This window comes from Artemia franciscana, chromosome 19, assembly GCF_032884065.1.
Source record: "Artemia franciscana chromosome 19, ASM3288406v1, whole genome shotgun sequence".
NCBI lineage: Eukaryota > Metazoa > Arthropoda > Branchiopoda > Anostraca > Artemiidae > Artemia > Artemia franciscana.
The window spans coordinates 33491313-33509330 of NC_088881.1; the positions used below are offsets into that span (position 1 = coordinate 33491313).

The following is an 18018-nucleotide window of genomic DNA, read 5'->3' on the forward strand; positions in this document are numbered from 1 at the left end:
AGTTTGCTTATTTGAAGTAATGTCGCACATAATTTTCTCATATGAAGAATCACTTTCTGTAACTACCAAATAAAAATCACTAGGCTTATAATAATAACTGCCATTGTCCTCAGAACGGTGACGTTGAAACCATACTGTCTTGATGTTTTGACAATTGAAACGTGATCCAAATTCCTCCTCCCAAAATATTTAAATCTGCGACGATTCCAGTCCTTTAGAAACAAATTGAAATTATGTTTTTTCCAATCATACCAGGGTAAGTATTTTCCCTTAGATTACACTTATCGTAGTGCCAATTGAAGCATAGGTTTCCTCTAGGGGGGGGAGTCACAAATCTCTTCAAGACAGGAATTAAAGTCCTTTATTTGTGCAGCATATCCTCTACGCAATTTACATGGATTGCATAACCTACACTTTTCGCTATAGTCTTCAATACTAGTGCAATTCTCACATGATGACCATCTACCCAAAGTATATAAATATGGTGCACTTGTGTAGACCATTTTCCACTGTTGGTTTTCACACCACCAAATATAAACTGACATGAGAACAATGGGAATGTTCTTTTTGCTTCTATGAGAGTGAGATATAGGAATAGTCGAGTGACGTTAAAATCAATTATATCCATTTGGACAGATTGTCGATTGTTCTCACAGGAAAAACAGAGACTTGCAAAAAATCATTCGGATTAAGTCTTAAATGAACATGGAGACTTGATTATTTTTAAGGTAGTGTTCAAAAGCACATCCACAATATCTTTCCTTTTTGATTCAATTAGTATGTCAATAAATGTTGTAGGTGCGTTTGATCAACAACCTAATCGCCCCATACAATTGTCCAAAGTTGGAGAATCACTTTCCATGATATTGCCAAGCATTCTTTCAGAAAGTATTTTCGTTTGCACTGATGACTTCTGAAATCGATCGTTTAGACTCATAATTTTTCCAGTGTCACAAGATTCTGTACGATTTTTTCTCTCAAATCCATCCATTTTTTGTTTTTGACACTCCCAATGTCAATCCGTTGTCCTCAATTTGCTTAATGGTTGCATTCAAGACGTGTTGCAGTCTGGATATATGTATTATATTCACTTTTGCAGCGAAACACAATTGTTCTTACAACTTAAATTTACTCAAAGATATAACATATCTACCAAACATCTCATTCCAATCAAATGTTAGTCGAAAATCCTTACCGACTTCAACTGCTACATTGGGGGATTTTGTCTTCATATTGTCACTGTCATCTCCTTCAACTTGCAATATTGTAAAACCACTCATTTTTAAATATTAGAACGTTTTCGAACTTGAATCAATGTAAACTAACCAAATGTCTATGTGGAACTGTGATACTAAGTAACTCTACATCAAACCTTTACACCAATGATCCCGTCATGCTCGCCAGATGGGTAATGTGCACTGAAGTAACGTCTGGGAAGTGATGTTTTCAAGAAATTTTTTTATCACCGAAAGCTGAGATAACGTTAAAGTCGCCGTGGGAATGGTGGGATATGTGTGTTCTAGGACAGGCTAAGCATATAGGAAGTGTCAGTAACTCCAATATTACACCGGGGTATTTGTGCTGGAGGAATGCTGGGACATGTATTTTGCAGGACGTATTAAGCTACAGGACGGGTTAGTAACTCCGGTAGTACACCGGAGTATTTGTGTTGCAGGACATATTAAGCCTATAGAAGGGATTCTTACTTCCAATTATAATTCCGGAAAGGGCCCGGTTTGTATTTGTATTAGGGGTATGAGGGTTTAGCAACTCCAATGGTACACTCAGATAGGGCTCTACTTGTATTTGTGTAAGGGATATAAGGGGTTAACACCTCTAATAGTACACTTGGATAGGGCTCTGCTTGTAGTGCCTAATACTACTGATGTATTTCCACTTGTATGAAAAGAAAAAAAGGAACTCGAAAACCGCATGAGCAATAATACATTTTCAGAACGTTTTTGTATTGCATTTTCATGTATACTGTTTCCAGAACATTCATGTCACAGCTCCGTTGATCAGCAATACAAAAATTATGATAATTGTACTAAAAGAGGGGTTCATGTCCTATTCCTTGTGGCCATAAATAGAAAATATAAGCTTTCAATAATCTTAATAAATCTAAATGTTTTTGTTCACCATGTTTTTCGTCAAGGCGTTTTTTTTTCTTTCAAGGAGTTTTTTTCTTCAAGTCGTTTTTCTTGTTTTGAGATATTTTCTTTTCTTCGAGATTTCTCTACTTGAACATTTCTTTTTTCTTCAAAGATATTTTTATTCAAGATTATTTTTTTAAGGTATTTTCCCTCCGAGACATTTTCTTCCAGATTTTTCCCTCAGGGAAACTTTATCGTCTGTCACCGATGATTTTTGTCCGCTGTAGGAATCGAACGTAAGACCAGAGATTTCCCCAACGGAATGCTGCCTTAACCATCTGTACCAACAAATCCTTCCTGTTATTATGTTCTGAGAAATAAATTCTATGAAATAGACTGTTTCCCCCACGGAGAATTCTTTGCACTGTCTATAGATCCATAAAGCTATGAATAGCGTTTTTTCTTCCCGTTCTCCCAGAGAGAGCGCCAGTGTCCAACAATATTATTGATCTTTTAGGCACACCTGACTGTTATATTATTTAGCATTTCCAACTGTGTTTTGAAAGTTTTCGTTTGAAACGCAATATTTAGGATGTTTATTTATGCTCTTTTGTGGCTTAGCATATCTGTGTTAGCTTTATTGGTGTTTTTAAGTTTATTTTGGAACTTTTTGCTCAAAAAGTGTAGTTTAGGATGTCTAGTTGTCGTGCTTTGTGGTTTAGCTTGTCTGGCTAGCTTTTTGTTGTTTATAAATGTGTTTAGGAAGTTTTTCGTTTCAAACGTATGATTTAGGATGTATAGTTTTGCTGTATCCTGGTATAGCTTATGTGTGTTAGCTTTGCTGGCGTTTCCAAGCGTGTTTAGGAAGTTTTTTGTTTAAAACGTAGGATTTGACGCTAAACAGGAAAGTTAAACCACGAAACAGTAAAACTAAACATCCTAAATCATAATTTCCAAACAAAAAACTATAAAGATACGCTTGGAAACGCCAACAAATCAAACACAGTCAAGCTACACCACGAAACAGCAAAACCACACATCCTAAATCATACATTTGAAACAAAAAACTTCCTAAAAACAATTGGAAATATGAACAAAGCTAACCAAACAAGCTAAATCACAAAGCAGCACAATTAGATTCCTAATCTATAACTTTTTAATAGAAACTTCAAACATACAGTTGGAAACACCAATAAAGCTAACACAGTCATGCTAAACCACGAAAGAGCATAACTAAACATCCTAAATCTTTTGCTTCAAACGAAAGACTTTCAAAATACAGTTGGAAATGCTAAATAATATAACAGCCATGTGTGGCTGTTATATATAGGGATTCCTGAAGTGGACAAAATCTTTGATGGTCGATTATAAAGGTTCCCTGCGCGAAACATTTTGAAGAAAATGTCTTGGAAGATAAAATATCTTAAATACAAAATACCTTGAAGTAAATGAAATCATAAAGAAAAAAACGCGTCGAAGAAAAAAAAAACACCTTTAAGAAAAAGAATATCCCGAAGAAATTGTCTTGAAGAAAAAATATCTTGAATAAAAAGGAAATATCAAAGGAAAAGAAATCTTAAAGAAAAATAAATATCTAGAAAGAAAATGCCTTGAAGAAAAAAACTCTTTGAAAAAACTCATTGAAATTAAAAAGCCAATGAAGAAAAAATACATATTGAAGAAAAAAACATCTCTTAAAGTATTGCGTAACTTCCCACGTGTGCTCCGTCTTCAGTTGCATCCGGGGGTTCCCCACTTGACTAGCGGACCCTGAGCTCTAGCTTGTCACACTAGTTTACGTAAAAACTAACTCATATTAGTAATATTCATCTGCACCTTGAAAAGGTTTAAAAAAGTGCCGGGATCGAAATTCCAAGGTATATGGCCCTCATGGAAGTTAGAACCCCCTCACTACTCCCGTAACTTCAATTCATTGAATTGACTGAACAATAAGGGCTTAGAAAGATAGTTTTTACCACTTAAAGTAACCAATAAAGGAACTTTTGCGAAAACTGGGATCAACAAGGGGTTTAAAATTATTTGACAAATTTAAATTTTATTAAACGCTGTTAAAAGTTAAATTTTGTCATAATTTTGCTGCAGGTTTATCATGAAATATCTATTTTCTGAAGCTTCATCATTAACCAGTTCCGTTTTGTTACATGACCAAATTACAAACAGATATTTGTTGCAATTTCGTATTAATTTTGACTACTACTACTAATAACTTACTGCACTGCCAAGTCACATGAGGACAACACAGCTGCGCATGCTCCTCCTCCATTCGAATTTACCCAAACCTCCTTTACCCTGTTCCGAAAAGCTCCTAATTCTATTAAATCTGTCCTTGAGACCCCCCCCCCCCCCAATTCTGGGATTACCTGCTTTTCGTTTGGTCCTAGATGGCTGGCCTAAATGGACGTGTTTTGGTAGACTTTTTTTGCACAGCTTACTGTTTGAAATACGTTTAGTCAGACGGGTTCTAAAAAAAATCCTTACATAGTTCCTCAAAATTGAAGTCATATGCAAACTTTTGAATAAATCAAACGACTAATGGGGGAGATTCTCTTGAAGCAATTTTTTGTTATGGATTGTATTGTTAAATAAAGAACTCAGAACGGGAAGTCGATTTGGACTCAGTTATTGGAATCACGGAGGAAGAGATAGGCATACAAGTAAAAGGCATAAAACTAAAAGTTCATTAAAACAAAATTTACAGGCGGAAGGCATTGCGTATATGTTTCGAATATAAGATGACAAAATAAGATCAATTATTGACTTCTTCTTTCTTTCATCTTCTTCTTCAAGATATTTTTCCTTTGCTGTCGGTCACTACCACTAAAATGTACCAAGCATCAAGGACACTAAAAATCAAATATGACTTTTTAAATTGTTATGTAATAGTTAGGAAAACTCAGGAACTCAATTTTTAGTAAAAAAAAAGCCTTCACATTCAGCTATGTAGGTTGTTCTTTAATGGGCGTCAAATTTGAAAATGAGGAACGTGTGTAAAATTCAGCAGAACATTATGGATTTTATATATATATATATATATATATATATATATATATATATATATATATATATATATATATATATATATCTATATATCTATATATATATCTATTGATATATATATCTATATATATATATATATATATATATATATATATATCTATATATATATATATATATATATATATATATATATATATATATATATATATATATATATATATATATATATATATATATATATATATATATATAGTACTGGGAGCACGGCGGCTTCGCCGTCGGGCCCCGGCACACAGCGGACTTCTATATATAGATTCTCGTTGTCGCTTGTCTTATAAACGCAAACAATTTGAGCCTTTTCTTGATGTCGTGACGTTCAAATGGACCTTAAATTAGAAGTAATCCCTTTGTAAAATTATGTTTTTTTTTTATTGTACCTTTAACTTTTGCCTCAGCTTGTCTTTTGTGATTATGAAAGGCATATTGCCGAACCCTTGTTTCTTTTAATTGTTCGGGTGCTTGGACTAAAGCTTCTCCTCGGCTTGTCTTTTGTCATTATGAAATACATATCGCTTAGTCTTTGTTTTAATTGTTCAGGTGGTGGGACAAAAATTTCTTTTTCTTTGAACGATTTATCTAGTTTAGGTTTTCGATTTTCTAAGGTATCGTAGGCTCTGAAGACCTTACCCATGTCGCAATCCAAAATCCAATCATCATCGCTATCATTTTCAATTTGTTTGGTTCGTTTTACCCCGGCTAGTCTTTCGTCATTATGGAATACATATCACCAAACCCTTGTTCTTTAAGCAAAGGTATCATTTTCGATTTTGCCACGTTTTGATTTTCGCCGTCCGGGTTGATTTTCATCGATTTGCTCACATTCTCGGTGTTGCATGTCTTCTAACTGCGTGTGTCTCCTCTTCATTTTGATTTTTGACTTGCTCACATGCTCGGAGTTGCATTTCTTCTAACCGCTTGTGTCGTTGTTCTTAATTTTCATTTTTGACACGCAGTCACTGTTCTTCTAATCACGTCTGTATTTGCTCTTTATCTTCATTTTTGACTCGCTCAAATGCTCTATGTCATATGTCTTCTAACCGCGTGTGTTTTTGCTCTACATTTTCATTTTTGATATGTTTTTAAATTTTGATTACTTCAGACAATTTAGCATTGGTCTTTATCTGCCTGTATTGGGGTTATCGCAATTGGTGGTACAGATTTTCGCTTTTCGGGCCTTCCAACAGACATTATATTATATAAATAACTGATGTGTAGGAAATTCAACAATCTTATTTATGCTATGGATGACATAATATAAGAAAATGTCATAAGAAATGCTGGTATGATGCACTAACACAGTAAATGACGTCATGTGCAAAAACCAAAAATAAGGTTCTTAACGGATTTTCTCAGACTTCTGACCTATCTTGATCTTTTTTTTATGCGACAATATCCGAAGATACCAATTTTCCAGAATAAAATATGGAATTGTTTTCGAGAAAAAAATATATATAGATAAATAAATACACAATTATTGCTTGCTTATAAAGATAGCATATATATCTTCATGGAACTTTGGAAACTGCAACTTTCTTGATTATTGTACCAAAAGAAAAACACTGCCATAAATCTAAGCTATTCAGCAACAGGGACATTATACAAATTATTTAATATTAAACACTTCAAATTATTAGTTACTTGACTTGCATACAAAAACATCTTTTCAGAAAGACTAATTAGGTTATCCTATTCAGTTGCATTTATCTCTTTTGTAGACTATCGACAGAGAATCCTTATATTCTTGTGATTTCGGTAACATCGCTTTTATCACTTAATTTTTACTTATTCCTATTAGCCTATATTTGTTCAATAGAACACATTGAACACAATGTTGTATCACCATTTTGAGTCAAGATCATGCTTGACGATCATATGCAGATAAATTGGGTGTTACAACCGTTGGGTTGCGTTTGTTTGTAAACAAGAAAAGTTCCGCTTGTTTCTTTCCACGATTCAATGTGGCAATAAAAGGAGAATTTATGCAACAAAAAACTTCAGATATGAACAGATCTAAGTTCGAGCCAGGGAGCACAAAGTGTTTTCATTTTGATGTCCTTTATATTTTAACAAATTTTCTTCTCTGTAGCATTGATGTGACTAGCAGCAAATTTGACTTTTGATCAGCTTGTTCTGATTTTACGGCCGAGACTGCTTCTTTTTCAAAATACTTGTCTGACAAAGGAAAGCTTGTTAAGTGAAAATATAAAATAAAAAACATGTTTTCACATCTTATACCGTCTAAGTGTTTCTTTCTATTCTCATCTCCAGAATTAAAAATTTTCAGGTTTGTTGCGGAGCTTATTGCTGTCACCAGAAGTCTTGGCTACGATGGAATTGACATCGATTGGGAATTTCCTGCCGTTGGAAAGCCATTTCATGAGCGCTTTGACTTCATCCACTTGCTTGAATCTCTTCAGTCAAAAGCTTATCGTCACAATTTGCTTTTAAGCGTTGCTGTGTCTGGCTCCAAATTAATAATAGACCGTTCTTATAAGATACAAGATATTGGCAGGTAGCTCACTACTTTTTTATGTTAATGCGTCTATCTTCTATACATCTGCTTCTCCTTTCTTTTTTTCTCGTCTGAATGTACTTTATCCTAAGGAACGCAGCAAGGATACGGAAAACATTTTGTTGAATAGTAACATATTTCTAAAAATATATATCCATCAGAGCTTACTCTTAAACCTAGTCATGGCGCTGGTCGTGAAGATCATTTCTTAGATTTAAATGTTAATATTTGTGATAATAATAAATTAAGTTTTAAAATGTATAATAAAACGGATGATTTTGATTTTGAAGTGATTAGTTTCCCATTCCCTGAAAGTAATATACACTCAAATATCACGTATTCTGCGTTTTTCTCACAGTTACTTCGGTATGCAAGGATTTGTAGTAATTGTATTGATTTTAAAAATAGAAGTAAAATCTTAAGCCAAAAATTGATATCAAGAGGTTTTTATGCAAATAAATTAACTTGGCAATTTAAAAAATTTAGTTCTCATTATAATGAACTTTTAAATAAATATCAAAAAATTATCTGGAAATACTTAAAGAAACTTTCAACTAATTTCGGAGGTTCGACAAATGATGATGCAGCGCCATTTATTTTGAATTGTGTTTCTAATAGAGTGGATTTTTTTTAAAAATAGCCACATGGTAAAGATGAATTCTATAATTGTTTAGTTCATTTTTTTTTTTTTTGCAATGTGTTAATATTTGTGATTTGGTAAATTTTATCATATTTAGTTTACCTATTGTTGCTAAAAAGAGGGATATATTAACAGGATAAGCTTGTTTTGGTGTTACTTGGTTGTTTTACATTTGCTGTTTTTTTTTCATAGGCATGTATTTTGGGGGTGATACCTGACACGGGGATGCCATGGATATTCTGTGGTAGCCACAACACTTGTCTGGGTAGAGAATTTAAAGTGGCGAAACCCTATAGGCCAGTGTATTCTCCTGATGAGCCCTTGTGTTGGGTTGTTGCCTCTGAATTATTTGTCTTTATTATTTTTTCTATTGTTTGGTAAATGACGACTTATACTTATTGACGACATGACTGCCTGTCCATGGATTATTCTTTATGGTTGATTGTGTTTGGCTATGCTGTTTGACCTATGTGATTGTATGGATGAGTAGGGTTAATGCCTCATTCAAGTGCTGGTCTATATTAATCACTAATTTAGGAAAACAGTCTTCCTTTTCTCCTTCTGTCTCTTCTTTTTTTTTTTTTTTTTTTTTTTTTTTTTATGTGTTTGTGCTGTTGCATTGGTGATTTCTCTTTTCATGATGTATGTATGTCAATCTATATCTCTTAATTCTCTCTATATATGCTTTCAAACCGTTCGTGGTAACGAATTGTAGTAAGGAGTGACCCCGCTCAATAGTAAACGAAACTCTAAAAAACGGAATTTTGATACTAAAAGATATATCAAAAGAATTCGATTTTCATGCTGATTTTAAATATGTAAGTTTCAACATATTCAGTCCTTGCCGTCACAATTTGCTTTTAAGCGCAGCAAGGATACGGAAAACATTTTGTTGAACAGTAATATATTTATTTCTCATAGACCTCTATGTATATCTCTCTATGTTTGTCTATATATCTCTATGTATGCTTTATCCTAAGGAACGCTGCAAGGCTATGGAAGAACATAGTGTTGAATAGGAAGATATTTATCTCTCATAGACCTCTATGTATATCTCTCTATGTCTATCCACATCTCTTTTATCTCTTTAAATAGGCTTTATCCTAAGGAAGGCTGCAAGGCTATGGAAGAACATAGTGCTGAATAGGAAGATATTTATCTCTCATAGACCTCTATGTATATCTCTATTTCTATCTATATCTATTATATATGCAGAGGTATATATCTATATCTTTATATATGCTTTATCCTAAGGAACGCTGCAAGGCTATGGAAGAACATAGTGTTATTTAAATCATATAGGCTTTGCAGGTCTTTAGGGTTCAGGGTGCGAGAATAGGGTTGAAAGTTCATCTTAAGAAGACTAAGTCCTTAAGATTAGGATTGAAGATGAAAAGGTGATATTAGGAAATGAGAAGATCGATCAAGTCAATAGCTCCACTTGTCTGGTGGATAGTATTGTTAGTAAAGATAGTAGATGCCTTGAAGATATAAAAGTATAATAGCCTCAAAAGTATAACAACCTCTAAAGTATAACATATAACATAGTTATAAAAGTATAACATAGCCTCTAAAGTATAACAGTAAAGTATAATAGCCTCTGCTATTCTAAGTAGAAAACAAAAAAGACTCTGCATCTATGCAGAGTCTTTTTTGTTGTTGAAAAAAGTCTAGAAGAATAGAAAAACAAGTACTTAGGAGATAGGAGGATAAGATGTTTATTTCGAAAAATTACTATCACAAGCCTCAAAGGACAAAATTCGAATTCTGGAGTCATAAAAAAAAACAAAGCAAGAACAAAAAAAAAATCATAAAACAAGAAAACTGAAAGACTGGCAAACAATGTAAGGACAACAATAACACAATGAAAACATATTCATTAAAATGCATTGTTAGATCAAGTAAAAAAAGACTAAAACTGATAAAGCTAAAAAAGAACTAGATAATACATACAGTTAAGACAAATTAAAGAAACATTTACAAAAAAGGGGGGGGGGGGGACAAACCATCGGACAAAATACAAAACTTGGGCAACACCAGTACGAAATAATGAAAAAGGGATAACTACCGGAATTTTTTGTTGATTTTTTTCTGTAACGAAGGGGACAAATGTTTTTCTTTATATCTGGAGGTAAAATAGCGAATGGGGAGCAAGGTAGGAATGGGTTCAGAAACAACCGAGGTGGTCAGAATTTGGTTAGGAAGGTTCTATTGTCGAAAACTTTTTCCGTACGAGGGTTCGCCATTGCATTTATTTGCAAAACAGAGACAAAACGAAATTCTCGTACGCTCAAGTGTTTCCAATCTGGCTTTCTTTAGGAGAACTAGAGTATGGAACCTTAGCTTCTTTCAAAATTATTTCCAGGGCTCTTCTTTGGATGGATTCAATTTGTTCTGATTTTTCGTGGGAGATGCCACGGTGCGAAATCGGAAGAGCGTATTCAATTGCGGGCGTACAGAGTAAATATAAATCATTAAGGAATGTGAAGGGGGGACACCAATTTTTTTTAGGTGCTTGAAGAGGGATATAGACACATTAGCTCTATAGATAATATCTTTAGCAATAATATCCCACTTTAAATATAAGGAATTGTAACACCAAGTAATTTAAAGGATATCACAGAAATTTCTAGGAGGTAGGGTTAACAAAACGGGGCGTGGTTTTAAGAAAACATTTTGACATGATTATTCATTTTGAGGGGTTTACTCTCATATCTAAATTCGAGGCATTGCCTGCAATATTATTGAGGATGCCAACAAGGGTGCTTTTTAAATTTCTATAGCAGGTTTCAACAACCATTAGGTCATCCACAAATATCTGTCTGCCAGGATTTTTTTTTAGCTAGACTGTTAATCAAAACTGAAAAAAGGAGGGGACCTAAGACTAAGAGAGGACGTTGAGGTTCTCCATTACGTACAGGGAGAGGACTGTAATACTGGTTTTGATGTTTGACTACCCGTTATCTATTTGATAAGAAGGAGACAACCAATTCCACTAGGTGAAAATCAATTCTAAAGTAATACATTGTAGTTAACAAGGTCAAATGCTTTTTGAAGGTCAGTCAAATTAAATTAGCCAGCAATCATGCTTTTCGAGAATGTTCCTATTTTGATATTGCAGTGAGTTGTCAGAACTAGTAGCAATAAAAGTATTGACACTGTTATGCCACTGGAGATAAAGTAAAACTCCTGTGAAACCATTACCTGTTCAAGAAAACAAAATACTTGTTTTAGTAGAGTTGATGAAACGATAGCTCTTGCAGGAAAATATTAAATTTGGTTGGTAAATAAATTGTTTTTGTCAATGTGAAAAAATTGGGAGCCAAATAATGGCGGAAATTAAAAAAATAAGATGCAGCTGGTTTCGCATGGAGCACTAATCATGTGGCAGACAAAATGTACACGAGTGTTTTTATAGTGTACATGTACTTTGTTCTCTGCTGGTCAAAATATTGTAGGAACACCATCAGATCAGACCACGGATCAAATGGTGGTTTCAGACGACGCGACCGTCGATAGGATCAGATGCATATCGGGAAAATAAGAGAGATGGAGGGGGGGTATCCACCTTCCGATCACTCTGAATTTTAATAAGGGAACTATTACTTTTGTTTACCAATCCAATGAGCCCCCTCCGAAGTTTATACGATCACCCTTTCCACATATACCTTATATGCTCCCAGGGCACAACTTGCAGCTCTTGCCCTGAAGACTGTGGGGGGGGGGGTGTCCTCCTCAAAGACATAATGTCTAGACATTTTAATTACGTTGAATAAAATGGCTATCTCAAAATTTGATGGGATATCTTTGGGGAAATGGTGGGTGTGGAATGGCGACATTAAAAAGCACATTGGCCCTTTCAATTTCCAATCGAGTGAGCTGTTTTCGAAATTTCTACAACAACAAATGGCCATCTAAAAGTTTTATCAGATGCATTTCGGGGAAATACGAGGTGTGGGGGGGTATCCACCCTCCGATTACTCTGAATTTTAAAACAGCACCATCAAATTCGACTACGAACCAATCGGTGGTTTCAGACGACGCAACCACCGATAGGATCCATCCTTGCTTGAGATCGTTGCCTCATAACCGCATCAAATAGAATTTGAGTGTCTGTCTACCCCTAGCACCTGGGAGAATTGCAAAGCTCATGTCCCGATTCAAGTACAAGTACGCTAGGAGGTTTTATGAAATAGTCATTTTGTCGGTGGGAGTCAAGGAAGAGATATAAGGCAAATGCAAAAGAAATTAGATAAATATAAGTATCAAATAGTATCAATAGGTAGACAGCGCAATACCGATGCCTAAGTAAAGAGCGATGGGGGCACAATGTGTTATTTATTTTTTTTGCTTGTTTTTAGACCAGGGCACTTCGTATCGAAGAAGTTGTCGTAAAAACTTTCAAAAGAGCTCATTCTATTGGAAATTATAGAGGCTAATGCCCCGTTTAATATTTGGAAGTGACCGGAGGGCATCTCCCCCCCCTCCCACGCCCACATTTCCCCAAACACATCCAGTCAAAATTAAGATAGTAATTTTATTCAAAATAGATAAAAGATCCTGAAATTATGTATTTGAGGATGACCTCACCCACATCCCTCCGGGTAAGGATTGTAAGTATTGCCCCGGGGGCATATAAGGTATATATAGAAATGGTGCTGGTATAAACTTCGGAGGGGTCTCATTGGATTGATAATGTGAATTTCTACTGCCTTTTTGAGATTCGGAGTGACTGGATACCCCCCTACTTCTCGTATTTTCCTGAAATGTATCCGATTGAAATTTTGAGATGGCCATTTGCAATCGTAGAAACTTTAAAAACAGTTCATTTGATTGGAAATCGAAAGGGCCACCCACCATTTCCCCAAACACATCCAATCAACATTTTGAGTTAGCCATTTTGTTCAACGTGATTGAAAGGTCCGGATATTATGTCTTTGAGGATGACCTCCCCCCCAAACATTCAGGGCAAGGGGTGTAAGTTATGCCCTAGGAGCATGTAAGGTATATGTTGAAAGGGTGATCGTATAAACTTCGGATGGGCTCATTGGATTGGTAATCAGAAGTAATAGTGGCCTTATTAAAATTCAGAGTGATCGGAGGGTGGATACCCCTCCCCACACCTCTTTATTTTCCCAAAATGCATCTAATAAAAAATTTGAAATGGCCATTTGTTATCGTAGAAACTTTGAAAAAGGCTCATTCGATAGGAAATTGAAAGAGCTGCTCTCCTTTGTTATTAGTCAAAAGTGATTGGAGAGCAACAAGCTCCCCCCTCGAGCATCAATTCCTAAAATACGTCTAATCAAAATTTTGAGATAGCCATTTTGTTCAGCGTAGTTGAAAGGTCTGGAAATTATGTCTGACAACCCCCATACCTTCTCAAGACCAGAACATAATTTGCACTTTACTGAAAAAAAAAATGGCTGTACATTGTCAGTTTATTATGCATATACTATATATATATATATATATATATATATATATATATATATATATATATATATATATATATATATATATATATATATATATATATATATATATATATATATATATATATATATATATATATATATATGTATGTACGTATATATATATATATATATATATATATATATATATATATATATATATATATATATATATATATATATATATATATATATATATATATATTCCTTAAATTTCTAACGTTAACAAAATACGTTATAATTAACAAAGTACGTTTGAAATGTTTTCACCTTTCTTAATTTCATAAATTACAAATTATCTAAACCTTAAGAAACAAATGTTGGTACATATCAATTAAACTGACAATCCACAGTCACTTGTTGTTTTTTTTTTTTTTTCAGTAAAACACAAATTGTGTTCTAGTCCTGAGAAGGCATGGGGGTTATCAGCTAAACCCATGTTAATTTTGCTCGTTTTGAGTTTGACTTGGCTATTTATCGTAATTTCTGTTTGTTTTGAGATTCATTTATTTATTGATAGTAATTTGTGGTAGTTTTACCCTTGGACGATTATTTGACGTTATTTTTGCTCATTCTAGCCTTAATAGAGCTCTTTACTTTTCTTTGAAAAGTTTGTCTTGTGGATTTTTTTTAAAATTAATAACATTATAAGATGTATGTTTTTATAACATTGTTCACATTAGGTGAAGACGGTCATATACTGAACATAGAACTCCTTTATAATAATCTAATTTTTATTATGTTAAATGAAATTCATCATTTATTTTCGATGATAAGAATTAAATCTAACTATGTGAATAAAGATAACTAATACCGTATACAGTTTCCTTCTTTTTAAAGTTATTTTTGAACTTATTTCTAAAGAATCATAGCTAAATTCATTTTTCTCGCATCACTATTGGTTTCTGAATGCAGAAACGTTAGTTATTGTTTGTTTCCATCTCCAGGCTTGTCGACTTTGTCAATCTTATGGCATATGATTTTCATGGATACAAGTGGTATTTGCCAGCTACTGGTCTAAACGCCCCCTTGTTCAAAAGATCTAGTGAAAGTGGCTATTTAGCAACATTAAACACCTTTTCAGCAGTGATGTATTGGCTAAGTTCTGGAATTCCCAAAGAAAAGCTTGTAGTCGGTGTTCCAACCTATGGTGTTACATACACGTATGTTTTATATATTCTTATTATCTTCCTTTCTCATTTTTTAGCGTAAATTAATATTCATTCAAGTCTATTTTTAGATTGGTTCAATAACACCATGATGCACAAAGGTATATATATATAAAATCTATCAGTAATTCAGGATTCCATATAAAGTTAAAATGAAAGTAGGGTCGCTAAAATCAAGAAAAACCCCATATGGTCCAAGGTCCATTTTAAATTCTTGGTCAACCTGCCTGAGACTGCCTGAGCCAGGCGTGACTTGCTAAAAGATAACAAACAAATATTGGTCCAATAAGAGAGGCACACTTACTCCCGCCGTTTACCCGTGCCATTTAACCAAACACTTGGAAAACTGTAAGTTCTATGACTATCTTAGCTCTCTGACTATCTACCTTAGTTCTACTGCCTTAGGAATGACGCATGGACAGATAATAGATAGACATATCATTTTTATACAATCCTAATTAGGGGGATTAATGCCAAGGTTTGCTTCTCACTCAGTTGAACTATCTGTCTTGTTTTTTTTCCATAATTAGTCATAGGGGCGTATCCAGGATTTTTTTTTAAAAAAATTTTTTTTTTTATTTATTTTTCTTTTTTTGTGGGAAGATATTTTTCCCGGGTTTATTGTTACAAAAAAAAAAAACACTTAAAAAATACATCAACATTAGCTTATAGCATTTTGGTACCTTTTTATAAGTAATACAAAAATTGGGGGGGGGGGGGGGTGAACCCGGTAACTCCACATCACACCCCAACCCCCACCCTGAAATAACTTAGCCTTTATATAAAAAAATGTGACTTTGGTGCGGTTTGGATATAAAATGTAGCATTACTACCTTTTCTTGTCTCCTTATGAACTAATGAAGTGTCTATAATACAAAGGTGTTTTTGCGTTTCGAAAATGATTTGGGATGATTTTTTTTTTTTTTTTTTTTTGTTTTTTTTTTTAGAAATGTTCTGTTTCTGGTGCGAAAATAAATGGATTCTTTTATGCTATAATAAATACTTTTTTTAAAATAAGAAAGCTATCATCCAAAAAAAGCTATTCAACACTATGGTACGAACTTAACCTGTAGAAAACAATCTAGTGGCTATTGACTTAAGAACAAGCATTTCAAATTTCAATTTCTTTTTTTCTGATACGATCATGAGTGAAATCTTTCATGTTACAAAAGAAAACATTTTTCTGCAATTTTTGAATTGCAGGAAAATGTTTTCTTTTGTAACGTTTTTCAATCACCGCGAAGGTAGCTACTCAGCTCAAATCAACTATATAGCACAAGCATCTGTGACGGGGGAGAAACTGGCGATTAGTGACTTTAAAACAAGAATTTCAGATTAATGGCTAAATTAAAAAAAAAATACCAAGCGTCAGAAACTCCAATTTCTCAGTCAGGGGGGGGGGGGGGTGGGTACGAGAGGTTTTTTGGGGGGTGAGGTTACAAAAAAGCTTCAAAACACATAAAAAATTTGTTTATATTCATGTCTGTTAGGTTTTTACGACTTGGACAAATATTTGGGGGGGGGGGGGGGTCAAACGTTGACCATCTCTTTGTTACTGAACACGAGAGCAGACAAAACGAAAAGAGTTATTTATTCTTTCAAAAATTAGGTGAGAATCAATAATAAAAACAGCTGTATCAGATAGAAATAGATAGATTTTTAGGCTCTTTTGAAATGCCATTGTTGCTTTTCTGTCAATGTAAAGCTTTTCTTGTAGTCTCCCCCCGAACTAAAATCCTGGTCAGACTCTTGAAAATCATTATTGCTTCAGACACGCTTATAAATTGATTTGTAAATTACTGATAAGATGCGCATGGAGGTTTTACTCTTTATGAGCTTCTGAATGAAAAAAAGATGGAAGAAAAATCTGAAAAGTAGCTAGATTCACGGTGCCTAGAAAAAACATTACTTGCTGTGATTTATCGGATTAATGAACAAAATAACTTCATTATGGGAAATAAATAAAGCAAAAAGAAGATAATAAGATACTGTGAAATTCCGGAAATAATTTTAAAAAATCCTAAAATACTTTTGCCATTAATCAATAAACAGTAAACAATTTTATTATCAAACGCCTTACACGGTTACGCTGATCAGTGGCAGTTCTTGTCATAATAAAAGATAAGGAACAAAACATATAAAAATCAGACATAGCCATCGTCATTTAAATTTATATGCTGATTCCAAATATCACAGAGTCAAACAAAAACCTAAGACTTACATATCCAACTATCTGTAAAAAAAAATACCTTAAAGTGCTTCACTTCACTTTACCCCCGCCCCTAGATATGTCCAAATATATATTCTTAATTATATATTTCCCTTTTATTCCTTCGCTTCTTAATTTTGTTGACGTTGTTTCTTTGCTGAATTATTTGAAATAAAAGATTAACGCAATCAAGATACGGAAAATGCATGGAAAAGGCAACATATTTTTCTCAAAACTTTTCTACAAAAATTTGTAAGCAGTATAATAGATTTGGCGTGGTAGGGTGCATGGGTAGGTCAGAAACTATTGAACAATACGATACGAACAATACTCTCTTGCAAAATTCCATATTTTTGAATAAAATTTACTGTGGTTTTTCTTTCTAAAAAAACACGAAACAAATTTCAAATATGTATTGCGATGAATGATGAAAGTTAAATCTCAGGTATCAAATAAGACCAAAATTGTCGTCTTTTGTTGAAACTTGAAGACGGTACGCAGTCGAAAAAAAAAATGGCTGAAAACTTACATGGGATCATTTTATTTTCCGAAATCGAAAAAATATTATATAAATTTTATTGTCGATAGTTTTATAACCTAAAGAACATACAAAAATTAATTTAGAAAAAAAGCTTTTTTGAAGAAAGTAAAGGGTGAATTTGAAACGAAAAAAAAGTACTGTTTTTCGGTTTATGCACATATTTTTGAAAAACTTGCTCAGACAAAGCGGCTCATTATATTTGCTTATATTTGTAGAACTCTGAAAAACTAGTGCTTTGCTGGAAACTATGCTTTTTTGAGTTTCCAATAAAATCATATTGCGACAGTTATTGATTTCAGGGC

General features: G+C 33.7%; 1 protein-coding gene across 2 annotated transcripts in view; it reads left to right on the forward strand.

The window, feature by feature from the left end:
- The window catches only part of LOC136039589 (chitotriosidase-1-like), a 48328-nt gene that overhangs the window by 17732 nt on the left and 12578 nt on the right, over positions 1-18018 (forward strand). For both annotated transcript variants that reach the window (XM_065723449.1, XM_065723450.1), the window contains exons 3-4: positions 7456-7683; positions 14745-14960. In XM_065723449.1, the coding sequence (XP_065579521.1) occupies positions 7456-7683; positions 14745-14960 (444 nt within the window). The remainder of the gene's footprint in view (positions 1-7455; positions 7684-14744; positions 14961-18018) is intronic.